This window comes from Nesoenas mayeri (genome assembly GCF_963082525.1).
Source record: "Nesoenas mayeri genome assembly, chromosome: 1".
NCBI lineage: Eukaryota > Metazoa > Chordata > Aves > Columbiformes > Columbidae > Nesoenas > Nesoenas mayeri.
In genome coordinates, this window is record NC_137541.1 from 51,249,716 (window position 1) to 51,277,715 (window position 28,000).

Genomic DNA, 28,000 nt, shown 5'->3' on the forward strand with positions numbered 1-28,000 from the left:
CAGAAATTAACCCCAGCTATGTATAAGGTTATATCTGCTGTGCTTCTTCAGTCATACTAGAAAAACAATTTCTGATCCTTTGGGTGATTCACATTGGATAGATACCATCTATTATCAACACAATCCTTCTAGGTAAGAAAAAAAAAATCTGAGCTTTGAGACCTGTTGGACCTTTTTTTTTTTTTTTTTTGTCTCATTTGCTGGACCCAGTATCTCATAGCATGAGCTTCTCCCCATACAGAAACTGAAGTTTTGAGATTTACATGAGAAGCTTCATAGCTGAAGAATGAAACTGGGTGATATTATTTGCTTTGCTTAGGACTGTTTTTAGGAAACAAACAACAGTGATTCTGTCCCTGGTAATTCAATTAGCACAAGATATCACAGGGATGGTAATTAGCTGAGAGTTTCTAGTTCTTGACCTCTTACTGAATGAGCTCACTGGAGAATAATTTCCCCTAAGGGTGGGAATAACCAGATAGAAAAATAGATTAACCTGGCATTGTTAAGGCAGCATGATACTGGATCAATGGTTAGCCTGATCTGTACTGTATAAATGCCTAGAGCATGACCAAATCTGGCAATTAATGGCAGCTATTGGCATCAATACCAACAATTTAACAATGACATGAAGTAAGAGAGGAGAGAAAGTCAACGATAAAGGAGACTACAATTGCAGCGGAAGTATTTTCAGTCATTTTAATAGAGCATTATTTGCAAAGCTATTAATAATTAAAAATATACTGTTACCCTCCATCTCCTTCCAGTCATTCTTCTCTCAGTTTAGGAAGCATAGTCAAAGTCTTTGCTGTGTGGAATTAGTCACTGTATTTAATCCCTGTCTATCGACCATCTGATTAACATTGAAAGCACAAAGTTGAAAGAGGGAACAATGCAATAATCTACTGACTGTGTCCATGTGACAGAGTTAATTCCTCTTATGAAATCCCCTCAAATGTTTTTCTACTGAAGAGCTTTTCTTTGATTTGTGTTTCTCCAAAGAAATGATGTGTGAAGTGATGCCAACGATAAACGAGGACACCCCGATGAGTCAACGGGGGTCCCAAAGCAGCGGCTCGGACTCGGATTCTCACTTTGAGCAGCTGATGGTGAACATGCTGGATGAAAGGGACCGTCTCCTTGATACTCTTCGGGAGACACAGGAAAGCTTGTCACTTGCACAGCAACGTCTACAGGATGTCATCTACGACAGAGATTCCCTCCAGCGACAGCTTAACTCAGCACTGCCTCAGGTATGTACTTCATAAAGAATTTTTTTTTTCAGGTTCACCAATTTTCTACTTTATGGTACCTACTCTTACCTTAGTCAGTATTTATACCTTGAGGTCCAAATTCTGCTCCCATTGAGGTCACATGCAGAACTCCTATCAATTAAACAGTACCTATTTTGACCTCTGTGGTACCCATCTTCAGAGTTACAAGTATGAGTAATGCTGTTGACTTCAAGGAGAGCAAGATGAAAACCTGTAGCTACTGGTTCTTTTGGCTGTTGCTCTAGCATTTACAACAGATGAGGGATTGTTTAAATTAAAGATCTAATGGTTTCTAAATAGCATTACAACAAATAAAACTAACTTGTGTAGGTCAAATAAGGAACTATGCACAAAACTAAAACCAAATGATACCTTAGTATATTTATTCATTTTAAAAAATAGTTATATAAATTTCATTAAAGTTACCTTGGTCTTCTTTTTAGGAACTGAGGAATACATTACTTCAATTAAAATAATAATACAATATTATATTTCAGAAGTATGTATCAATATAGCATTATTTTTCAGTATACTAGGATTAAAAGCAAAGAAACATCATAGTTTAGGACGTGTATCTGGCCAGAGGTTTGAAATATACCATGAGTCAAAACACAGTTTTTCTCCACATATTTTCTTTGCATCTCCCAGCTGTCACTTGCAACAGAATTTGATTGTAAATTTGAGTGCTAGGGCATACTTACCCAGGCAAAGTTGTGTACCTGTTAGTTGCTAGAGAGAAAGGAAGATAGATTCAGCTGTGTGAATGGAATAAAGAGATGGTAAGGATGAATCAAATCAGTGAGAAAGTACTTAAAGACAGAAAAAGAAAAAGGCACCCACAGGAGTAGGGAACAGAAACAGTTGCATAGGACTAACTGTGGCAGGTTATAGGAATATCCTGGGGTAGGGCTGAAAAAGAGAGAGAGATGGTAATCATTTGAAGAATAGCATTAGCAACTTCAGCATTAGCTCAAGGCAATAAGAATGACTACACTTGGCTTGGGTCAAACACAAAGGAGTAGTAATGATCTTGATATACAGTAGAACCAAGTTTGGTGGTATGATTATTTTATTGTTTTTTTTACCTCTAATTTGTGGGCAGTTGATCTTTTCCGCTGGTGTCTCGTCATAGAAGAGTGTAAAAGAGAAAGTGAAAGACAGCATAGATCCTTCATTCAAAGAATTATTACTAGAAATCTGGAGAGGAGGTTCTGTACCTGTGAACCCCCATTTGGTGTGCTGCTTAGTACAGAGGCACTCCTCACAGCCCATAGTGAGGTATTTCTGTTGAGCAGGTTTCTAAGCCTTAGTGTTTCTGTGTTTCATGTAGGCAAAACTCCTGCTAAAATGCAGGAGACTATCTAAGGAAAGTAATATTCAGCATAAATATGATAAAGAGCTTAAAAGAAACAGAAATTCTAAGGAGCTGGATCATGATATGATTTTAATATTTACTTCTTCAAGTAAGCATTGATGGTGTGTGTTTTTCAATGATAGCTGTACAACCTCTAAAAGTAATTGATTTGTCAAGAGAACACTTTACATTACCATGTACCATTAAGAATGTGTATTTCAGGCAACATTCATCCATCTGTCGAAGTAGAGATGTGGGTTTCCTGTATGAGAAACTTTATGCTTAAACTTTAAAGCAGAACTCAAATTTTTTTTTTTTTTTTCCCATCAATTAGCTAGTCTAGATCTTCGTATAAGTAATTCAGTTCTGTAGAAATCTGTTTTCACAAGTACAGAACACTGCCTAGTAATAGAACATTCTAATAATACAGCCTTCCAAGAACTAACTTCCATATGACTGCCATATTATTTAGCTTCCTTTCTGGACTTGAGATATTCTACATAGTATTTTTATAATTTTATTTTTTGTTTACTATTTTATGAATGACAAGCTTGCATTGCTAGCTGCTTAACATAGCCCTATGACAAAGTGCTTCCCTGTGGAGAGGAAGAATTCCATGTTCACTTGATTTTTAAGAGAAGAATACATAAATATACAGTAACTATGCAATGATTATTATTTAGTTATAATGTAACATTTACTGAGTCTTGCTTCATCAGAATTTAATTTTTTAGCTCTTCATTTCTTGAATGGTTTTCAAAATTCGATTATTTATTTGTATTTACATATTACTTTGCATGTAGGAAATGCGTATTAATACAGTTACATTCTGAAGCAATTTTTTTTTGTTAGGACTCTGGTTTTGTTTATTGTCTTAAACAGTTAAAAACAGGAACTGGAAAAGTAATTGAATTTTTCATAAATAGAATCTGAACAAACAGAACCTGCATGAAAACTGAAGTAATGAATGAGCCATTGAAAAATCTTGTCTGATTGGAAATAGGAAATAATTAATAACTCTAAATATGGAGCTTGAGATATTAATACTGCTACAGCTACAGCTGTTAATGCTGTAAACATAATCCGAAATAAGACTGTAGATGGCTCTAAGTTTTTATACTGATCTATACTACAACAGAACAGTGTATAGTTCACTGTCTTTCAAGTTTGAGTTACAGAAATATAGTTGTTTTGCAATTACTGTCACTGAAGTTATTTTTATGTCCATTAAATTAGCAGTCTTAACTTTATGAAGATCTACGTTCAAATGAACAGCTATGTTTGAAGAAGGAGGGAAAAAATGAGCAGGCAATTACAGACTAGTTACACTACATGTAACAACAGAGAAGTTTTAAAAACTTATTTTGGAGGAAAAAGTTATAATAAGTCAAAAAGTTAACTTAAGAATATGACAAGGGTTTATCAAAATAATCTTTATAAAGAATGACTCAACATCATTCTTTGATACCAGAATTGTTAGACTGGGGAACTGTGATATCCCTAAAATAGATATCTTTTCAAGTGGCCACATTTAAATCACTAGTAGATGTGAAGTGAGTAATGAAAAGTAAGGTAATTAGTAAGGTAAGTAATAAAAGAGAGAGAGGAAAAAAATTCAGTTACAGTAGACAGTGACAGGGTGGAAGGAGGCTAGTAGTAGTAGTTGATCAAGAATGTAGTTTGGGATCAGTTTTAGATAATTTAAGCACAAGAAGCAGGAGCATGCTAGTGGAAGTTTTAGACAACACAAAATCACGTTGAATAGCCAGCTAATGGAACAATTACAATACACAAGAACAAGAGTAACAGAGGTAGGATAATATCGCATGGTACAAAGATGAAGGCCTTATATCTATCAGTTAATAACAGAAATGTATGCTTCAACCTTTTAGGTAGAGAGAAGGAAAACATATGTTATAGAATGCTTGTAGGCAGCCAATGGGATGCGGGTGTAAAAAAGACTAATGTCATTCTGAAATGTATTATGTAAGAGATTTGTATTAGAAATAGATAAGTGGTAATGCAGTTAAACCAAAAGGTGGTTTGAACCCTGTTGTCTGGATTTTGGCTCAGTAGTGATTGGGAGGCAACCTCAGGTTGGAAGAGATTCAGAAAAAGCCTCCTAGAGCAAAGAGCCAATAACACCTTCTGCATGAGAAGACTAATTGAAGTTTTCTTACTTCTGGGGAAAATGGAGTTGAGAGGGAGTATGAGTGATTTAATTAGTTTTCTTGGAGAGGAAGGAAGATTGAGTGACTAAGTAAAGATGAAAGACATGGTTTAAGCCAAAAGTAATGTTAATAGAAGAAGTAATGAATATAAAGTACTATGAATAAAGATATATCACTCATTGGAAGAATGTCTTGAATTATCAAGGAGTGACATTCAGAATCCATCTTTCTTAGAGAAAGACAGGGTCAAAACCTCAAACTGTTCCCAAGATGAATCTGTTGTGAAAGACATTCTATATCATAATACCTTTGGTTACTCTCTGAACTTGACCCAGAACACCCCTCCTTGTTCTGATTTCAGACTTTACTGTGGAGAGACTCCACTTTGTGTGGGATCATTCACACAAAGGATGAAACATAAGTCTGAGTATTTTTACTAAAACTATTAGAATTATGTGATAGTACAGTTAAGTTGAGAAGTGTTCTATGCATAATAGGTCTTCTGATTTTACTAATCTAGTTCACAAGTGGTCTTGTTTATTCTTCCCAAAGCTACCTTCCCAAAGCTACCTTTCCTAAGAGGCTGCAGAAGCCTCTAAGGAAAGTATATTTGGGTCTACAGTGCATGTTCTTTTACAACAAGAATTTATTGTATTTAGGTCATGACTCTTCAGTCCAGAAAAAAAAATAATAATTGCTAAATACAATACAACTTTACTGTAAAGGGGAAGCATAGGATCTAAGTACTCAACAGTGCGGTTTGTTTTATTGGAGTAAGCATAAAAAAGTAGCATAAAAAAGTGCTCTATAAAAAGATGAATAACTGTAGTTAGAAAGTGTAAATCCTATTTTGAGTGGTAGAAAGAAGAAAAAGTTAAGTTACAACTTTCTCAAGCAAATTTCACCATAATCTTCTTTAAGCTAAATTGTCTAGAAAATGTCACCTATATTAATTGCCTTGTAAATGAACACTGAAAAAATACTATTTATGTCATTGCAAGACTTATAATGAATCATAAGAATCATAAGAGTTATAATAATTATAAATGTGCTCTGATAATGCTGAACTAGGCTTGTTTTGTAGTTGTTTAATATTTCTCATAGTCTTTTAAAAATAAGATAGAAGATATGGAAGATGCTGAGGTATTATTTATAAGAAGATGTTCATAGGTCATCACTCTTTAGTCAAATATGTCTATTTTGTTCATTAATAATGTACTTGCTCAGTGATTTACTTAGAAACTAATCTAATAGTCACAGAGTCACATAATGGTTGAAGTTGGAAGGGACTTCTGAAATAATTTATACTGAGAGGAATTCAAGTGGTCCAAACTCTGCAAAGCAGTAGTAGCAGTACCAGCTGTCCAGGCCTAGGAAAAGGGTGTTGCTGAAATACATACTAATCTGTTTTTGAAACAGCATCCTCCTCTGAGAAACTGTAGAGCAATAATAAACAACTCTGTTAATGGTAGCTAGCAAACAAATGTGCAGCTTTCCATTTGATGACATGGTTAAAATAATTTACAACTTTATGAAAGACCTTCTAATATTATATGTACAATAGACCAATTGTCTTGCCTGTTTCTATACTAGCCTCTTCAGAATTTTATTTAAAGTATCTTTACTATGGATCTCTACAACAGAAAGGGAAATATCCAGTACTAAAGAATTAAAGTCACCCTTCTTTGTGGTCTTGATAAGGAACATGGAGAAGAAACTGCTTCAGTTTCTTAACCTATTTGTGTTTAATTTTTTTGTTTCCAGCAACTTTGAGTGTATTGTGATTCCTGTGAATCTCTCTGATGGAGATCCAAACACCCAGTACTACTTAATTATAAATTCTTCAAGATGTTGCAAAAAAAATGTTTGTTTTGTTTTGGTTTTTTTTCTCTCTAATAAATATTATCATCAGCACTATTTGAAAATCTTTCTAGATATGGATAGTAGCATTGTTTGGGATGTGGGACTGCAATGCTAAAAAGAATCTTTTGATATCCCCTCTTACCTCATAGATTTTGGCTAAACTCTAATTCTTAGCTACAGTAACTCAGTAATAAAAACAGTAATAGAAATATACTGGCAATCATTAAGGTTTTATTTCATCCAATAAGATACCACTTATTTAGAAATGCTTACTGGAGGCATGATAGAAAGAAAAATCCAGAGAGGGAAATGTAATGACCTTGTTTTATTGAACCAGTTTATGTAATTTGATCAATATTAAGCTTTAATAGGATTGTGATTAGAAAATTTTGTTGATAGCCTTGCAGTTTCTTCCAATACTGATGAATAATGAATGTTTTGCTGCCAGGGACAGGAAAGGTATAGGAAGACAACAGTAAGTCAGCAGGGCCTTATCCTGAGGTAGTATTTTCTGTTTAAATGTGTGTGCATATAGTGCATTGGCACAAAATGGTGACATACATATAGATATATGTGGTGACATAGACCAAAACCAAAATAACCCACCAGAAAAAAATAAACACATTTAAAAATAATTGAACAGAAATGTTGTTCATTTAAGATTGGACACTTGCTAAGCAATTTCAGGTGTTTGTTGTTTGGGTCCCACGGCACTGTTCTTAAAATAGCTCTTCTTCTTGTGATGAAGATTGAATGATGGCTTTTCTCCCCATTTTATTTCTTTCTGGCTATGCTGAAGAAAATAGAGAATTAATGGCATCCTGTATATTTGAATGATTAATCAGTACTTTTTCTGAAGGACTAAAAACCTTCCCTTCTCTTGTATGAACTGCTTTTTCAAGATCTCCATTAATTTTCTATATATTCCAAGATAAAATGTGTTTTTTTCTCACATTTCCACAGAATAATTTAAAAATCATTCTGAGAAGTGAAACAGAAATCCTATCCCATGTGTCTGAGGTGGAAGTTTGAAGTTTTCTGCTAAATATGGACATAAATATTTTCATAAATAATTTGGAATGATGCTTTTTGCTAGGTAACTGTTTACCTCAATATATGAATATTAAGGGAAGCATATCGATATGTGTGCAAAAGACTAGAATTTAAACATAATTTTTAAATTAACTATAAGAGAGTAAATACAAAGGTAAGTACATTTTGTTACAGGATTTTAATGTACGATGGAGAGAGGACACCTGGAATTCCAAGGAAATGACATTATTAAGTCACCATGGTTTAAGTGGAACACAACTGTGAAATATTAGTTGTGTCCAACCTTAGAAACATTTAGGAAAGATTTAAGTGTTTTCTTGGTCAGTTACTTAAAGAACATGTATACATGGTTGTTCTTTTTCTACATAAAAGTGAACAGAAGCTGTTTGCATAGTATTAAATACCAATTTTATTAAGGTTGATGACTCCTAACTAATATTATCTGTCAAAAACCAGACTGTCTCTGTCACTGCTATAAGTAGGACAATGCTTTAGCTGGCTCTAGACTCTCTTTTTTAAACTGCCAGCATATTCTTGTCAGAGCACAATCATGGGTAAAGTTATATGTACAAGTAATTGAATTGTTTTCAAGTATGAATTTATTTCCTTGTTCTTGTGAAGTTCTCCGTATAAGGAGGAGATTTTCTCTTAAAAGCTGTAGACTTTGTAATAAATACTTGATGACTGACAAAGACTAATGTGACAGTCCAGCAGGAGAAAAAGCTGGGATATGAGAAAAAAGACACAAACATAAATATTTAGAGGAGGAGGAGCATGTGGTGAATGCCTGAAGCCAGTTGCAAGACTATGTACTACCATTTCAGTCTACATCTTCTTCACAAACATTGCTATCAATTATTTTAGCTTGAGTCAGGCACGTAAACTACTGCATTAACTATTGATGGCTCATTATCTGAATGGTTATAAAGACACATGACTGAATATGAGATAAAATTACATTAGTGCTGGTCTAAGAGAATAGAGCAGAGGTGGTTATCCAAGTCCCTACAAATTAAGTTGTTGCCATGAAAACCGTAGACACTAGTTTTCATAACAGCAATAGTCATGTTTTTTTCCTAGTTTTGTAACAGTTGTAGTCGTAACAGTTATAATTATGTCTGATAGTAAGAGGCATTCGGACAGTGGCCTTAATAGTATGATATAACTTGGTCAGCCCTAAAAGGGTCAGTCAGCTGGGCTAGATGACTGTTACAGGTCACTTCCAATGGAACTATTCTGTTCTTTTGTGAAGAAAAACTGGAAAAAATAAATCAATTTTATAAATCTTAACTCTGATGGAATACTCTTTGCTTATGTCCTTGAAAGGGGATGGTAGAGCCTCAAGCATCATCAAAGAGCAGCACATCAACATAAAAGCTACAAACAAAAAAAATGTAGCTTCTTGAAAATGTGCATTCCTTCCTTAATAATTTCTCTGTTAAAAACAATGAAAATGCAGGATATTTAAGAATCAGCTTTGAGAAGTGTCTTACTTGGGCTGCCTTCCATCATAGAATACCAGGCTGGAAGGGATCTCAAGGATCATCTGGTTCAACCTTTCTTGGCAAAAGCTTAGTCTAGACAAGATGGCCCAGCACCCTCTCCAGATGGATCTTAAAATTGTCCAATGCTGGTGAATCCTCCACTTCCCTGGGGAGATTATTGCAATGGCTGATTGTTCTCACAGTGAAAAATTTCCCTTTTGTGTCCAATCAGAATCTCCCCATGAGCAACATGTACCCATTACCTCATATCTTTTCCATGTGACTCCTTGTAAAAAAGGAGTCTCCATCTTCTTTGTAGCCACCCTTTAAATACTGGAACATAGTGATGAGGTCTCCTCTAAGTCTTCTTTTCTCGAGGCTGAAAAAAAACCAGTTCTCTCAGCTTTCCCTCATGTGGTGGATTTCCAGTCCTTTGATCATCTTTGTGGTCCTTCTGGACTGTCTCCAGCCTTTACACGCTTTTTTCCATAGTGAGGATGAAAATGGCATACAGTATTCTATATTAAGAAATATTTATCCATATTAACAAGTATTTGCTCAAAACCAAAAAGTTATTTTAAGGACATGATTTTTTCCAAAGTATACATGAATTAGCGCTCACTGTTGACTCTGAAGAAAACAGATTTGCTTATATTGTTGGATGTGTATCTTTCACCTGACCCCCAGGAATCTGAACTTCTGTGGGTAGAAGTTAAGGGCCAGGTGAAGCAGTAACCTTGTTCTATATTATATAACATCTCTACAGTCTACTCAAGAATCTGCTCCAAATAATCATTTGCTGTATTTATCTTATCCTTTAAATGTGTTTTTTTTCCCTAGTTAGGATCAGATTCTAATTTTGGTTTTGTTTGTTTGCTTTTATTATTGTTGGTCTGCTGCATTCTTTATCATGTATGAGTTCTAAAAGAAAACAAATTATACTGTGACAGTCAATTTGTTATCACAATGTGTCAAAACATACTATATTAAATAAATCTTGGAGGCCTACGTAAGATCCTCTATTGGTAGGTTGGTTTATTGGTTTATTTGAAATTATGAAGTAAGCAAAATTACAGATTTTCTTTTCCCAGGGTTTTTTTAATTTCGTTTTGTGAGATACAAAGCAGAAGGAAACATAATGTTAAATAAAGGAAAGGAGTAATAATTTGAAAACATAATGAATAAGTAGATAGACTATAATTCTGCATCAAAGTGCTAGGACTCAGTAAGAAGGATAGAATGACAGTCTTCACAGGAATTAAAACTCTACATCACAGTTCATGGAAGTCAGTATTGAAGTTTATCCATTTATTTGAATCTGTGATAGAAGTAGTCCTTAAAGAGCAAGTAGCTAAGGAGCAAAGGGGCAGAGAGTCTGTGAATCTGTTCTCATGATTTTTTCACTAGTTGTTTCGCATTGAAGTTACAACCCTGAAGTTTTATAAGTGGAAATTCATCCTGTCTTGGAACAACTTTCCTGCTGATCTTCTGCATCAATAGACCACGTCTACAGTTTTGTGGGTTATCTGGAAGACTGGGCACATGCATGAGAGTGCAGTGCTCCTTGAAATGCATGCAGTTACTTCAGGAGTTCTTTGGACAGTATTTTAGACATATCCTATTGAGTTAGGGAAGAAATATGCAGGCACTGCTAGAAGGTGTTTTGGTTGGGCAAGACCATTTGTGATTGTTAATTTTTAGCTTGCCTGATGTGAATATTTGTGCTGTCCACACATCAAAAGTGCTCTGACAGTCTCACTATTGAAGCAAGGCTCATGAGCGTATTTGAATCTGCAGTGCAAAATGCTGATTTTTTTTTTTCTTCTGTTATTATGACAAATATTGTATAGGGATTGAACTCTCTGAGATAAATACTGTGTTCAGAAAATAGATTTTCTGATCTCCTGAAAAAATAGAAGTAACTCTTTCTTTAGTTCTGATAAATAAAAGTGCCATCTGGACAAATGTGTTTCAGAGGTGGAATTTGAAGATTTGATTAATACACTAAGCTTGTGTATTGTACTTCTTTTGCTTAATAATATTAAATTCTTCATTAACAATGGAAATAATTAATATCCAAGACACTAAGAAATGCTGAAAACATTTGCAATATTTTCTTTCCTAAAAGGTGAAGGATGAATACTACCTCATATAGTTGGTGCTTGAGAACATTGTTGTACATCTTTGGTCAAAAAATGTAGATGATCATGTTTGTAAAATAATGAACACTGCATAGATAGAATTACCCCTATTCAATTAATTTGTTAGCAGTAAAATCTTGATAACAGAAGCATTCCAAGAAAAAATGAGATATTTCAAGATAGCAAATTTCTTATTATTCAGTAATTTATAGACATTCATAGTAGATCCAGATACCTGACTATTATTTGAGCTGCTATTTCAGTCTGCTATAAACTAACACAAACTTTGTCAAACAAAAATTATTCAAAATTCTAACACTGTCCATGTAGAGTGTAAATCATTTGGCTTGTCTCATTTCTTTATCCCATTTTATTGAATATTCAGCTAAGTTCTGTGGCTTTCCATCTAAGTCTACTTGGGCTCTTAGCTATAATATAAAACGAATTTAATTGTGTCCTGTGTTAAGAAATAAATTAATATTAATTTTTGTGCAGTCCCACTGATCCATTTTCAGTGTGAACTACTACTGCTTGGGGACACAACTGTGGCACAGAGTTCTAAGCATATATTAATAACTCATATATTATAAAGGTTGACTACAGACACTGAATTTTTGGATGGCAAGGGTGGATTTGAGGAGATGTTGTTTAGTGAAATTAGTTCATTTTTCTAAAAATGCTTTCAAGAAGAAGCACAAGTTTTCACAAAACTGAAGATCTCTATGCATTTATAAATTCTCAGATTAAGTAGATTAAGTCTTTAGAAATAATACTGTGCATGGGCAGATGTTCGTTGTATTTCTGTGCAAACAGAAACTTCTGCATACTTCATAAGGATCAGTGAAGATTATTTGGAAACCTACATTTAAGTCTGAAAGTTGATAATCTGACTTCCAAGACAAGTGGTTACACAAGATCTCAAGTAACCTGAAACAGACCGGCTAAAATGTGTACATTTGCCACTAGAAATATCACTATGTATTTCTAATTTCTCCATTTCAGCTGGTGACAATTCTTTATAATTAAGTCACACTTGAATCTGAACAATACACTGACAGTTATTTTCTGTTTGAATACATCCTCGATAATTTTGCTTCTTTCGTATAACAGAGCTATGATAGCTAGGATTCCAAAAAGATCAGTAACACTTTAAGGTAATAAAAAAATCAATATTTTGATCTATCTTAGAAGATACAGAAAAAGAAAATTATTGTTGATGATCGTTATTTGTATTATCAGACATTATAGAAAGAAAATTGAGAATAATCATTTTTGCTCTGAACAGAATAAAACCAAAAGGACCTGTCTCCTAAAAGAATACTCACAGATATGTTTGAAACATCTGAAATGCTGCTTGTCTTAACTTGGTGCTGTATTTTTGAGTCCTTCACCTTGTCTCTTTGTTTTTCAAAGTTACTTTCCTATATTATCTAATTTGCATGGTAGTGATATGCTAATAATCCCCTGAAAGAAGTCACAAAAGTGTTACTTTTATTTATAGTTTACAAAAGAAAGAGTTTACACTTATAATATATATGTTGCTAGATGTATTTTAAAGATGCCTTCCAGATGAGAATAAAATTCTTGTTTCTTACTGGTTATTTAAACAAACAAAAAAGTACTTTATTTGGCATATAGCACTTCATATGGCACTAAACTGAATCTAAAGCAGAGTTTTTCTAGGCCTATACATTAAGAACTGTTTTAGCTTTACAGTTCGTTCTTTGTTTTTTCCAGAGATGGGAGAATTACTTCAGGCATAACAGATAGGGAAGTGTTGCCAAGTTCAGAACCCCATAGTGCTCATTTCTAGAGTGCACACATACCAGCTGCTCACAAAGAGATGTACCGTTGCCCTAATGCTTTAATGTGTATATCAACTGCCGGAAGATAAGACATGCTCCTATGTTTCCTTTCATGCTGCATCCCTTTGGAAACTTTGCAAGCTTATAAACATTTATCTGATATAGAACAAGCACTTATTACTTTCCTACCTGAATAAAAATCCTTTGCTATTTCTAGAGTACAAGAACTAGGGGACACCAAAGCTCTGTTTTACCCAGAGTCCTTTCTCCAGCAATTGTTGGAGCAAAGGTCTAACGAGAAGAGTAATAACAGAACAAGAACCGTACTCTTAGATCTCCGGAATGCTTTCCCAGAATTCTATCAGCTGAGGGTAGGTTTTCAACTTCAACTTAAGCTTATATGCTGCTTCTAAGATAAAAGTAAAGTGTTTGTGTTCCAAAACTGGTCTGTTCACTTTTGAGCCCATGTAAAATTTAAAAAAAAATCATAGCATAGACTTCCACTTACTTTGTTGGTTGTTTTTTTTTTTTTTAAAGTTATCACTTAGGTTGTCACCATCTGATATCCTCACTTCCACAAAGACCTAAATGATATGAAAAATCAGCCTTGCTAGCACTTTTTAAAAGAAAGTATTTAGATATTTGTAAACATGCCAGTCTTGTATGCTAACATGCTTATCTGCATGCAAGCAATGAAATAAATAAAAGAATGCATACATGATATTAAGTAATGATGAGATCCTGATCCAGATGCAATTAAAACTCTGAAAACAGATGTGACCACGTCCAGTAGCAAGTTAAATTTAATGGATTAATCAATTCAAGTGTTTTAGCCAAGTAGGAAGCAAAAATTAAAAGGTGTGGGTACTATTGAATACAAGACACTTCTTGATTTCTCTTCATGACTCTGCTTCTGAGAAGAGCAAGAGCAGCATTGTTCTTGCAAAATTGTTCAGTTGTCATTTTTGCACAGAACATATCCTTGAGTAAGAATGTAACCTGCCTGCCTCCTCTTTTTCCATGAGTCAGTTGTGACTCAAGATTGTTGTACATTGTCCTCCAAAAGTGAGCTATTTTGTGAGTATAAAGTATGCTATGTATGAAGAACTGTGACACAAGTCAAAGTCATAGTAAGTGTTGTTAGAATATGCACACAGAATGTTGTACTTCAATAGAATATTAAATGGCTTGTGATATCTTCTGGTTTGGAGAGGTTGACGCTCTACATGCCAAAGTTAAGTAATATATTTGTTTTTCTCATAGGGTGGTCATTTTGTAATGTAGTAGTGTAAGTTAATACAATTAACTATGTCAGTTATGTGGTGCTCTCAGTATTCTTCAGATCCTTCTTTTCATTTATAGTAATGAAATTGATATTGGTATCAATTTAGACTGTTACTGGAGATTTAAATGCCTTTATTCTATGTCCAACCTTTTTTTCCTAAAAACTTCTGCACCTTGTTGCTTCTGAGAGCAATTTTTTCACTCATAATATACACAAGTGTTGGAATCAGTTTTAATCACTCGAGAAAGTAGGTTTCCCTGGAATATGGATAAAACACGGACAGCTGCATGTTCCCAGTGTCAGATACAGTGCCATTGCTGGTGCTGTTCTTGTACTAATAATACACATGTGCAATTAACTGAGAATTTAGATTAAAATTCAATTGCTACAGCACAAAAATTTCTACTGGTTCTTATTTTAAAAAAATTCCAAAAGTAATATGATTGCATAGTCATCCAATGACTGTTATTATCTAAAACATTATTTTTTAAATCTTTATAGTTTGGATTTTCCATGAAAGAAAAACTCTTAAATATTTTTCAGTCTTTATTTCTACAGTCTTAGGAGAATATTTTGGAACCATTTAATATAAATCCATAATTGAAAAAATAGTTTATTGGGAAAAAATGCAATTCTGTATTACCAGCAGAGGTTATATTTTGTGAAGAAAGAAATTATTCACTAGAAGTTATTGTTTTGACAGCCAGACCTATTTTTCAGAGCATGTCTTGACTGGGATATAATTTTTGTTAAGAAAAAAAAAGAAAAATAGAAAAGTTGAAGAATTTTTTACAGACATTGAAGAATTTTTGAACACCTTAATGAAATCTTTATAGTTTTGATTTAGAAATATTCTTCTGTTTTGAATTTTCCTGTTTGAAAAGAGAAATATTATCTTTAGCTGAAATAAAACATTGAAATGAAAATCAGGTTTTGAGGATTTGTCTAGTTTTTGTTATCAAGGAAATCAGTAAAAAATGCCTCTATACTGTAGAAGGTTAAAACTTTATTAGAAATTGAATTTTTAAAACAGTTAATTGCTACACTTTAATTTTAAAGCAGTGAAATTGGCATAAGTACATTTTGTTACTTACCATGGTCTATTTCACTGCACTCTTCTTACTTATGTAAATATGATGATTTCAGAATGAAGAGTGGCTAGGACTCTGCCTAGCCATTGACATTTCACTGCTGGTACTGATTGCTTTAGGAGGATATACTACTTATGTACCTTCTTTTTTTAATGGGACATAAAATAGATTGGTATTTCATGAAGATGTAAAAATTACTATCTGCCCATTTCTCTTCTTTTTTAGTAAAACATGGATGCTGGTTATTTTGCCTTCCACTACCATTTTGTTTCTTGTTACCTTTCCTCCTGGTCAAACATGTTGCTTCCGACTTTACTTGGCATTATTCAATGGCAGAGTTAATTGCCTCTATTCATAGCTTGAGATAAAAAGAAGAAGAAATACTATGGCTGTGGTCTGATGTCTGTAATTCTACCTTTTCTTAAAGGCAAAATATTTAGAAATAAAGGGAACATCCTTCTATTTAGTTGTTATTCTGTGGTTTGAAATAAAATACGTTTCCTCTCTGTTTTTTTAATTGAACTCAGCCTGTATCCCCTTATGAATTTCCAGTAGTTAGATATTTTGTGTGTGGTTTATTTAAGAAGCTGTCAGTTGATTATTTAAGGACCTTTCTCTGCCCTTTACCATCTAACCAGTCTAGTCTCCCAACCCTTTGTCTTTTAAAGTAATTAATGCATTTGACATTAGTGGCTTTATTCTTGAGTCAAATTCTAATTGGAAGTCTTTCCTACAACTAACATGACATATACAAACCTTTTGGCTTGAAATTCTAATTAATATTCAGTTTGGAACTTCAGAGACAGTTGGCCTTTAGGACCTTCAGGAACTGTGTAGGAACGTTTCTTATTAAGCTTTGGATAGACATATTTTAAAGCTTATTTTAGTGCATTCTTTAAATCTGCAGCTCAGTGAGCTTAAGCAATACCTTGCAGTTCCTTCCACATTTTGGGCACAGCAGTAACTGATGCCTTTAATTCTCATTTAGTAACTGTGAGGTACTCAGAATTACTGGGTACACGGAGAGAAGGGAAGGAGAACAGACTATAGTTGAAAGGTTTGCAAGTTCAGCAAAGCATTTGGAGAACACTGGGAATAACACTTAAGATGTTCTCTAGTTTAAATTCTTGCCTTATGGCATTTTGTAGTGAGTTTAGTTTCAACTAACTGAAACAGGTTGCAAATTTACATCTGAAATATAACATGAAGTTTAATTTAACAATGTTTCATACTTTTTCAGTGTTCTGTACCAGGGTAAAATGCTATGGAAATCAAAATGTGATATTTCTACAGAGCAGTTTATGTATATATATTTATATAATTTCTCTTTAATTGCAACCTGTTTGTTGGTAGGAATGCCTCAAAACAACCAAATTCTTATTTGTCTAGAAGATGGCTATTTTCCTTCATATTAAACTGTCCGCTCTGGTAAACTGAGAAACTTGTATTTTTTTTCTTTCTTGAACAGATAGAAGTCACTTCCATGCCTACTTTCATTAAAAAAATTTAAAACATTTTGAAAAAGTTAATCTACATTTATGCAGTAGAACTGAGGAGCAATTGCATCAAAGCCTGAGGAGACAACCCACTGTAGATCATTGGTAAATTTTTTTATTCAGGGTCACTCAGCTGGTAGAAACATTGCAGGAAAATTGAGGGTCATTTTACAACTGCATTCAGCCAGTGATGAACAGATTGCCTTTGTAGACTGCAGATATGCTTTTCCTGTTCCAAACTAGCTGTCTCCTCTCTCTTCCAAAGTGAGGCTGAAGACCGTGAGGCAGTGCATTTTTTTGAGGGAAAAAGGTCTTAAATATCCCAAAGCCTGTATCTCTCGTGCATGACTATTCAAAGTATTGACTATTGTTGCATAATTTCTAGTTACTTTTAAAATTGTACTGATTTTTAAAGTAATTTTAACAAAACAGATGCCTAATTAGAAAACATATGGGGTTTTTAATTATAAGTGGCTGTATTTTGAAAGAGCAGCCTTCTTTGGAAGGTATAGCTTGTGCTTACAGGATAAAAGCACACATGCAGTTCTTTCTGGTCAGTTATGGATAATACGACTTGGTACTTCTAACTGCCTACATATGAATTTAAATAGAGCAGTGAAAAATGGCAGTATTCACATTTCCTTCTAATAATTCAGTCTGTGGAAGTAGTTTGAGTGAAAGTGGGACTATATGCTTGAGAGTCTGCACTTGGGATATAAGTGCACAGCAAGAAAATAAGTCTTGTAAAACAAGACACTAGACTGTGATTTAGAAAAGCTCAGAAGTACTTAGGTGTGCCTCTGATGCCCAACGAAACCAAAGTTAGTCACTTAAATTTGCTGGTTTTCATATCTCTGAAATGGTTTCCTTTCTGTTTTACCTTTTCAATGTTTCTCACATGTAGCCCAGGCTTTGATGTGACTGGTCAAATAGCTGGTAGGGCAGTGCTCTTTCTAAGAATCAGGAGGCCTTGGGGTTTGCAGATAGGTAACATTTTTAGAAGTTTAAGAAGAGTTAAATTCTGTCACCCAGAGACTTCAAAATCATTTGGCTGCCTTTTTAAACTCTGCTAGCCAGAAGATGATGAGCCTAAAAGAATATATTAGTGTGTTTTGTTATCAATACCCAATTAAGGTTATAACTGAGGCTTATTAGAGATGATGATTCTCACTGAGGTTTTGAAACAAAAACACTTCTGAACTGAAATGAGTCCTGAAATTCCTTCATGTGGGATATAAATTAGTCATTAATACACTAGTGAACCTGGTCACAGATTATCATATCTAGTGGTTTAGAGTTTAACCATCTGGAGGCATTCCTTTTATTATAATGGAGATACTTCATGTAATTACTTGACTAAGAGATATCATGTACTTAGGTTTATAAACCATATACAATTTTATAGTCTTTGTTACATCATCATTTTAGTAGTTGTCTAACATACAGAAAAAAGAGCACTTCATTTAATAAGGAAGAAGAAAATCATAAGGAAAATTACAGTATTATTGTCCCTATAAAAGATGGTTAATGTATATTTTAACACTTTCAAATGACTGCCCTTCCTTTCAAAGCATTTTAGGCTGGTGGGATACTGCCTTAATGTGACAGCTCTAATTATAAAAGTGTCACTTCTGGAAATTAATAAAAATGTCGTTAAGAGCTTAGTGATTATATTTGTAAAGGTTGTCTGGCTAATGTAAGTTTCAAAGGTACAGGTTGCTATTAAGTGGTAATCTCATGCATTTTAATAGTTGTGTAATTCCGAATAATTTCAAGGAGACTGTTAAACAAGTTCTATGATATAGTTAAAGATACTTCTAACACAGTAGATTGTTCATACCCCATTCAGTGTCAGCTTCCAAATATAAACTGGAAAACAGGTATAAGTTAAATCACTTGAGAGGCTGGGTGATTAACCTAGTTTGCAGGCTCATACAGTCATTGCTGCTCTACATAACAGCAGTCAGATGGGCATACATCAGTAGGGCGACTTTGTGTCCTGGTGGGACAGTTTGCCCTCATTCTTTGGGGCACCTGCAACATCCCTATTAGTTTTGCTGACTTTAAAAAATGGCCCAGATCCTTAGAGGTATGTTTTGCCTAAGTGTCTCTGGTTACTCTGAGAGGTTAAACTTCACGTACGCTGTTAAGCATAACGTTATTCAAATCTCCGGTCTTCATCTGTGAGCCTTGTACGTCGCTTTTAACATACTCTGGCTTCAGTGAAATACTCCTCACTGTGCCGGTAATTAGCTCAGTGTGGCCAGCAGCTCAGCTGCAGTCTCTACACTGCTGCAAGTTCTTGGGAAAAGAACCTTGATTCTCACCTTGTCCTTGTCTGTTTTGGGGGAAATTAAAACCCTATAATTTCATTGCTTTAATGCTAAAAAATACAAACCTGGTAAAAAAGTATGTCTCTAGAGTACCATATGTTATTTTTTTATTCTTACAGACTGGCCAACTGAGCCTAATTGGCTAAGAAAGTATGTATTTTTTGGCTTCTCAGGCTGCTCAAAACTAATGCTGAACTGTTTGTAAGAGAGGTCACAGAAAGAGCACAGTACATTATGCTGGCTGTTCATCTCCTCTAGGCAGAGTTATGCAAATGCATATAACTTTGCACTCTGTCATGTTTCTTCTGAGTGGATTTATTTCAAAAGAAAGTTGATCTTGTCTAAGCTGTAATAATGATTTCCCTTGTAGTCTAGGTCACTTATTCTGTGACCACCCTCACTAAGGGAATACAGTTGCCTGTAAAGTAAAGCTAACTTTTGGGAGTAGTACTATCTGAATTTGTTTTCCTAATTTTGTGGACCTGTAGTAATATTCATATGAAATGTGACCAACTAAAAAGAAAAAACAAACAAACAATAACAAACTTAATCTAGCTCATCACTAATGAACAAGAGAGAACTCTCTATCAGGAGTATATAGGTGCTTTCTATGAGATATATATATATGTGTACAGTTGTCACAGAAACACTCTAACTGGACTGTTACAATTATAGAGCTCTAATGAAGCAATATATTTTTCCAAAAAGCTTTCAAAGTAGAGACTTAGGCTTACAATAACTGTTAGCCAAGGGCTATAGAATTTGAACTGATAATCTAACTTACAAAACACATTACCAGCTTCTTAAACTAGATAGGGGCCCCAAAGTCAACCCAAAGACAGGACAACAAAATCTTGAGACAGCATCTCTAATAAATCTTCTTTTTCTAAACTAGGATGGAGAACTAAAGTCACCAGGTCAGGTGTGGTAACATGCTGATGTAAAATGAGTCAAACATATTTTGAGATTTCTTTTAGGTTTTTGATTTTTTTTTTCAAAATTGGTGGTCCATTAATAATAGAGTGTATTTTTAATGCAGTGTGGGGACAGGGAGCAGTATAGTCTGCCTCACGCACACACCTTGCTCCTGCCATCCCATCATGCGCTTCAGACAAATCCTGTGGGCCTGAGTATAAATAGAAACAGCAGCTCCATGTTGGTTGTTTGTGGAATAAGAACGTGACCTAGTCCAGAAACACAAAATTGCCTAGTTTAAAAGGAAGGATTTTGGGAATTAAGTAATTGTTGATAGTTTAGTTATTATATTCATTTTATATTATCATCTTGGTTGTTTGGGAAAGTAAAAAGTTTCCGATTTGATACATTTTACTCATTTTAAAACCGAGTGCAGAAGAAGCTGACAATACTGAAATGAGCAGGGGGATATTTGACATTGCTGATTTTTATCTCAAGCTCATTGTGCGCTTTTCTTCCTCAGATTGTTGATTTATTGCTTTCAACCCCCATCAACAGCTGTGTTACACAGTTAGCTCCAGGTCCCTTTGAATTATACATGTTTGAATGTTCTTTTTTTTAATAAAAAAAAGCACTTCTGGCACCTAATATATAGATATGTTCCATTGCAGATAAAAATTTGGGTATGTTTTGGTTTGGGAGGAAGTTCTTTGCATAAGAAAAGCAACATCTGCAAATGTCAGAAGTATTAATAAGCTAATAATAATTAAAAAGTGGCTGGTGATGGAGCAAAGAACCAATGTGAGAAGCTGATTTAGAATGAAATTACAGGTGCTTTTTTCGTGTATTTTTTTTATTATGTATAGAAGGTAGACTTTTTGCATGCAATGAACACTTGGTTTGCATATTCTGGAAAAGTGAAGAAGCAGAGGGCTGGCTAGATCCACCTGAGAAGCTTTGGTGTCAGGGAGGGAGCTGCTCTCATTTTGGTTGTAGAGCGAACTTGCGCATCCCTGCTGGCTCCCATGGACTGGTTACTGAAGTCTGAGTAATATATCAGGAGTGGTGTTCCCATGAATGCAGGAAGATGTTGCAGGAGATCTGTTGAGCTCCTTGGGAGCTACTGGATGGTGAAGTTGTGACATGGTGTCCGGTTGTACCATTGTCTCACTTCTGCCTCAATAGGCTTTATTTTTTTACCTCAGTGCTTTCCTCTGTTAATGCTCTCTTTACCTTATCTCTCATTTGCTTTCTTGTGGAAATGCTGATGTTTTCATTAGCTTAAATTAATTTAGCAGTACTCCATGCTAATTTAACTATAGTAACCCTAATTTTTTAATAGAAGTTCTTATGTATGACTTTTCAGGTATAAATTCACAACACTATGTTTTAAAAACTTTAGTTCTAATTCTGATCTTCCTTACTGTAAAGTCAAAAATAATATCTGCGTTCTGTCAACCTTATAAGTGACCTTCTAACTTGCAGAGAGAACTTCTTATCTGCTTCTGTGGGGATGGCAAATCACCCATAACTAAATTTCAGCTCCCGTTTGCATGATTTATTGATCATACTGATAATTTACTGTTGTTTTTGTTAAGCTAATGATTCAAAATCTTGATGAAGTGTTGTTGCTGTTCAGAATCACCAGACAAAATAGTTTCTGTAGATCTATCTCACTCCATTATGTCTGTCTAAAATGTGTCTTATACTGACACCAGGCTATGTGCTGGTGGCAGTGGATTCAGAAATGTGTTGCTTTCTTCTACATGCAAAAGAATTTCATTAGATAGAGAAAAGTAGTATTGGGATGGGCCTGCCTGTTTCTTTTCCTGTTCTCTTGTAGGATGTTTGTTAGCCTTGCCTCTAAGAAGAACCATATGAACACCTGCACACTCTTAAATTTGTCACTACTTTCAAAATGTGTTAGTTTCTCTTTTAGTATTCAATTTTCATCAAAAAGGACATATTCAGTTACCTTAAATTTTCTTCTCATAGTATGGACATAATATATATTGTTTTGTGCTTTATTTTAGTCAGGCAATGACAGCTGTCTGCTGTCAATGCTTTGTAAAAATACTTGTATTTTTTATAATAACAGCTCTTTTTAACATTTCGGATTAGTATTAATGTTTAATACCAAATAAAGAAGTTAAAACCTTGTAGTCTTTGCTTATGCTACCACTGAATTTCTGAAAATAATTAAGTATTTGGGGTTTTGCTTACTGATACATAATTTCAAGTGCTTTTCTAGAAAAAACATTTGCTCAATATTCAGTATGTAGTTCCCTGGAAATAATTAAATGAGCACTCAAATGTCCTTGTGGAGATGATGCAGATTCTACAGTTTTGTACTGCATTTTATTTGAATATATGCCATGCCTTATGAAGTTGTTTATTATATTTTGTATCATCATTAAGTTATACAACCCCATTAATTAGCTTTATTACAATAAGACCTTTACATTAAGTAAACTGCTTTGGATGATGATCTAGCAAATGTAGAGAACAAATGGAATGGAGAGAAATTTTATGTTTCGAGATTCTATTTATGTTTAAGATCAGTAAAGATTATTGTCTCAACTTATCCTTACAACAATCTAATATTAAGAAGTCAAATAATGTAAGAAGTTTGATTAGTCTGACATGCAGACCAACAACTCTAAATGCAAAATCTGGTCATTTTGTTACATTTGATTTTATCTCTTTATTGTATACATTTGTATTCAGTTGGATGTCCCACCAGGGCAACTTTTTGTAGTAGTTGGGTGAAAGGAATTTTTATTACCATTCAGGCTATAGTTATACAAAGCTTTAAGTGAAGAAGTTAGGATAGTATTTATAAGAAAAAGGTAAATCATTGTTAGTTTTCCTCTAGTTCATAATGGAAATGTTGGAGGATGCAAATTCTGATTTTTATTTTGAAGTTGTTCTGTGGTTTGTATTTTGACAACATCATACACGCTGCCACTGAAAGTAATAGCTTGATACACATGTGATATCTCGATATGGAAGCTGTGCTTCAAAAATACAAAAGAAGAGAAATGCTAAAACTGAATTTTAGGTTTGTAACAATACTACATAATATCCAAGAGTCCAGTGAAACTAACCTAAATGTTGAAGAGAGCTCTTGGATTTCACATCCTTTTTATTGTGCTTCTTCATGGTGATAAGTAATAGACTAATTTTTCTTAAGATTTTGGGGTTGCTTTGTTTTGGTTTTTGTTTATTTGTTTGTTTTAGCCCTGTAAAACTAGGCAGTTGAAGATATTTCTATTGACATGCATTAGAGTCTAGAGTTCTGATAATTAAGCTTTTTCTCGGAATGTATAATGTTTGCTATCTTCTTGAAACATACCACTTAAAAGATCATTAGTGCTAGGCAGCATGCTGCACCTGTGTTTTCAGGAGGTCAGAAAATGAAATAGAAATGTCTTTGTGAGTATATGCCTACATGCTTTTTGATTTTGCTTTTTTGTTTAGCTTCCTATGGGTACTTGAGGCAATTCTGAAAAAGACTTTTGATTTCCCTGTGTGACTTACACTTAGAAATCTCAGCAATGTCAGGTGTTTTCTTAAATCAGCCTGTGCTTTTACCTCCAGACCTACATTAAAACATTAGATTTTGAAGAATCAAATAGTATCCCGCTGTTTGCAGTGATTGGGTAGGGAGAACAGTGTGTTCAATTCTTATTAACGAAGATAACTTTTTTGCTGAGGAGGACCATCTCCAAGAAATTTCTCCCTTGGGAGGATGGGTCAGTGGGAAGAAAACAGGAAGATAGCATCTCTTAGACTTGGTGGCTAAATTAAGTTTTATTTTTCTCTCTCTGTCTTAATGTGCAGATTAGGTACATTTGCAGAACTGTAGAGAGTTCTGCATTATCAGGGGAATGCAAATTGTCTATTTCAGTGACAAACTTCTTCATTCTCTCCCTGTTGTGTATTACATCAAAGCAATGAGATGTGTAGTTTGTCTAAACTCTTCTTGTTTTAATAATGTGCTACCCACAAAACTTATAACAGGAAGAAATTGAACCATTTTGTCTCCAACTGTCTGCTTTTCCTATTTTAACAAGATAATTTAAAAACAAATAAACAAAAAACCCCACTGGGCTTAACGGGACAGTAATTTGTTCCTCAAATCCTGCAAAGTAGCTTTTCTAGCATATCAAGTTTTTTAGATATCATTGAACTGAGGACACTTAATAGTGTTCAAATTCAAAACCAGTAGCATTTTACCTGAGACTTTTTACCCATTTGGAATCCTCTTGTTCTTTGTTCTTTTTCTTCTTTAACTATGGGAGATTTTTTTCAAGGCCTATGTATGTTTCTATACGTTACTTGTATGCACAGCAATATCTTAAATAATGGGCCTGAACAGAATTACTGTGGATATATGTAGTCAGCTATGAATATATTTAATTGCAGACTGGTTTTGTCTGTCTTTTTCATTTGGATTGGGAAATATACACTCTATTCTTCCTCAAATATAATAGTATTTTAGTCTTCTGCTCATTCCTACTAACACAACAGACTTCTTATTTCCATGGGAGTGTCTTTGGCTTCAGAGAAGAGCTAAGGTCAGCAGACTGTGCTGTGTACTCCATGGCTGTCAACATTAAATCAAGACCTCAGTTTAACTGAAGAAAATCAGATAGGCCACTGATAGTCTGACACTTTTGATCTGAACTTAAAAGGACCTCAAAACTTTTTAGTGTTGGAAATTGATAGTGTCACGTCTACATGTCTTCTAAATACCTCCAGGGATGGTGACTCAACCGCTTCCCTGAGCAGCCTGTTCCAATGCCTGATACCCCCTTCAGTTAAGAAGTATTTCGTAATATCCAGTCTAAACCTGCCCTCATGGAACTTGAGGCTATTTCTTCTTATGCTTGTTAATTGGGAGAAAAGAACATCACCTACCTCTCTACAACCTCCTTTCAGATAGTTGTAGAGAGTGATAAGGTCTCCCTGAACCTGCTTTTCTCCAGGCTAAACAGCCTCAGTTCCCTCAGCTGCTCCTCATAAGACTTGTACTCCAGACTCCTCACCAGCTTCATTGCTCTTCTTTGTATATGTTCCAACATCTCAGGGGATTTCTTGTAGTGAGAGGCCTCAAACTAAACACAATATTGAAGGTGTGGCCTCACCAGTTTACCTTATTAAAGACAGAATGGGTGGCAGTATGTGTGAAGATTGCCTAATAGTTTTGACTTCTTAAGGAATTCTGTGGAGTTTTTAAGCACAGGAGTGCATCTTAATTGTATTTCTCTAACACTGAAGTAGTTCTGGTTATCATTCTGTTTGGTATTTAATATAAAGCATCCTATTTCCCTTCTTCCTGCACATTTAAACTATAGCTTGGTCGTCATTGTAGTTTAGAAGCACTAAGTCTGTCTGTCAACAATGAAACATAGATTATCATGGCCAGAACTTGTCTAAATAGATGACACAGAAATGCAATTTTCTTTATTGAAACATCTGGGTTTTTCATATGAGAAGAATCCAGCTTCCTTGCAACACTGAAATGACACAGATTACAACATGGTTCTTCTTTTACCTCCTGAAATGAATACATTTTGTCATAATGTTTGCATAGATTCTAAGCTCCTATAGAGCATTAACATTAAATATTTAATCATATGCATATTATACTATGCTGGCTGGAAGCAAAACGTTACATAGGAGATGCTCTGCGATATGCAAGTCCATAATACGCAACGCTGAGCACTTTCTGACAGGTGCATGAGTTCTCTCACTTCCTACTAGGTTCTTTTTCTTTAATGCATTCCAACTCTGTCACAAGTTATCATTCATGTTATTGCTCTGTTTAGCATTTCTTCCTATCCCTAACACTTTTTATCTTGGAAGTGCAATGACCCTTGAAACCTAATTTTCTGTGTAAAAAATTTAAAGGGTGATGTACACTGACATATAGGAAAGCAGATCACGAATGCCTAAGAGACTCAGGATACCTGTTGTTATCTTACTTACCAAGTCCTGTAAAATGGATATAAATGATAAATGCCAATATATTTCATAGACATCATTATTTTCTCCCTGCCAGCATTTACATGCCCACTGTGTCCAGTTTGGTGACTTAGTAGAGGAGAGTACAGCAGGATTCTGTGTACGGAAGTCAAAATGGGGTTAACTACAAATGAGAAATTTTATATAGATATATTTAGATTCAGAGCTACCGAACAAATAATAAAGATAAGTTATTGTGAGTATGTCTCTTAAAACTTAAAGAGAGTGACATGTTTTAACCACAGGAACAGTGTTTGTACGGTGCTAATAGGACTACCAGGCAGACCTTAGAAATTCAGTCTTATGGAGGTGGGGCGGTGGTGGCAGTCATCTAGTACAGTGCCTCCCACTCTTTACTGTTCAGACTTGATTTCATTTAATCAAGAACTTTTTCAGGCTTCATTATAGTACTTGACTCCTGAAGAATGAGTAACAGATTTGGAAGGTGACAGACTCGCTCAATGTTTGTACTGCCATTGAGAGAAGCTCTGACCCAATAATCCATTCCCGTCTAGTCACACTAACTCTAAACTAAGGTGTGGATCTTTTCAGTCTGAGGGTGTAGGTTAACAGTGAAGGTGAGGAATGAGTGATGAAGCTTCATGGCTGCTGTAAGATAAAAACAGTGCAAACTGCACTGCAGATGAAGTAATTAATGCAGCTATGTCATATGTTTGCTTTGCATTCTTCCCCCTCTACCCCTCCTTGCCTATAAATTGCTCTGACAAACCCAGAAGCTGACATCCAAGTCACCTATATGCTTCCTGGCTCACAGGTAGGAATTCAGTTCGATGCGTTGTTCTGCCTTCTAAATGGGATATGAGGTTTCATCATATGCATGTGAGAGCAATATGTGCAGCTCCTCTGCTTGTGCTGATTTTGATGCTGTCAGTGTGTTTTTTTTAAGAAATAGCTGTCTGTCCTCTGCAGTTGCAAACTACTGTTGTGCAGAAATCTTGATCTACATCTTATTCTTCAAGGAGTGCATTTAGCTAAGAATTGGAAGTGCATCAGTCCCTTTTGTCCCTATCAATGCATGGCAGATCCATCATTTTATGAGATGTGACTCTCTCACTCTCTCTTTTTTCTTTTTTTTCCACCCCTCCCTAGTGGAATAGTTCTGTATGTTACGTTAGAAGGAGATATTGTTTGTAGCATAAACCAGGTTTTCATAAAGCAATGGTAAATAATCCTGAACTTTTATGTGTACAGTAAAGATTTGCTAAAGAATGGGAGACACTGTTCTTACCTATGAAAAGTCTGAAGTTTTGGGGTGTGTGGGCTTGTTTTGTTCTGTTTGGTTTTAATTTTTGTTCTCTTCGAAATGGAAAACACTCTCACCTCATGCTTTCCTTTTGTCATTCTAAATCATACTAGTCAATTAAAATTTGCTGAATTAATTAACATCAGCTTTAACTGCTTAAGAGTCTTGGCTCTTACCCTTCTTTTTCATCTTTTCCAGTGGCTGAATGACACTTGGTGGGTTAAAAGCTCTGAGTAACTCTTTTTCATTCTACAAGATGGTTTATTTCCAGTTGATCTCTTATAACATTAATCTTCTAATCATAGTGATTGGGAAACAGGATGTAAGTTGGGAATTGGGAAAAGTTTATGTCCTTCTATCCTGCTCCGCATTTAAGTATTCTCATTAAGAATCTACTCTACATTGGAAATTAACTTTCTTGATTATAAAAGTTTCAAATCT

The 28,000-nt window shown here is 34.7% G+C and overlaps 1 protein-coding gene across 2 annotated transcripts in view; it reads left to right on the forward strand.

Annotated features, from left to right (window-relative positions):
• Positions 1-1,004: 1,004 nt before the first annotated feature.
• Positions 1,005-28,000, forward strand: part of PPFIA2 (PTPRF interacting protein alpha 2) — a gene marked incomplete at both ends in the record, with an annotated part of 303,052 nt that continues 276,056 nt past the window's right edge. For both annotated transcript variants that reach the window (XM_080355800.1, XM_080355801.1), the window contains one exon: positions 1,005-1,253. In XM_080355800.1, the coding sequence (XP_080211926.1) occupies positions 1,005-1,253 (249 nt within the window). The remainder of the gene's footprint in view (positions 1,254-28,000) is intronic.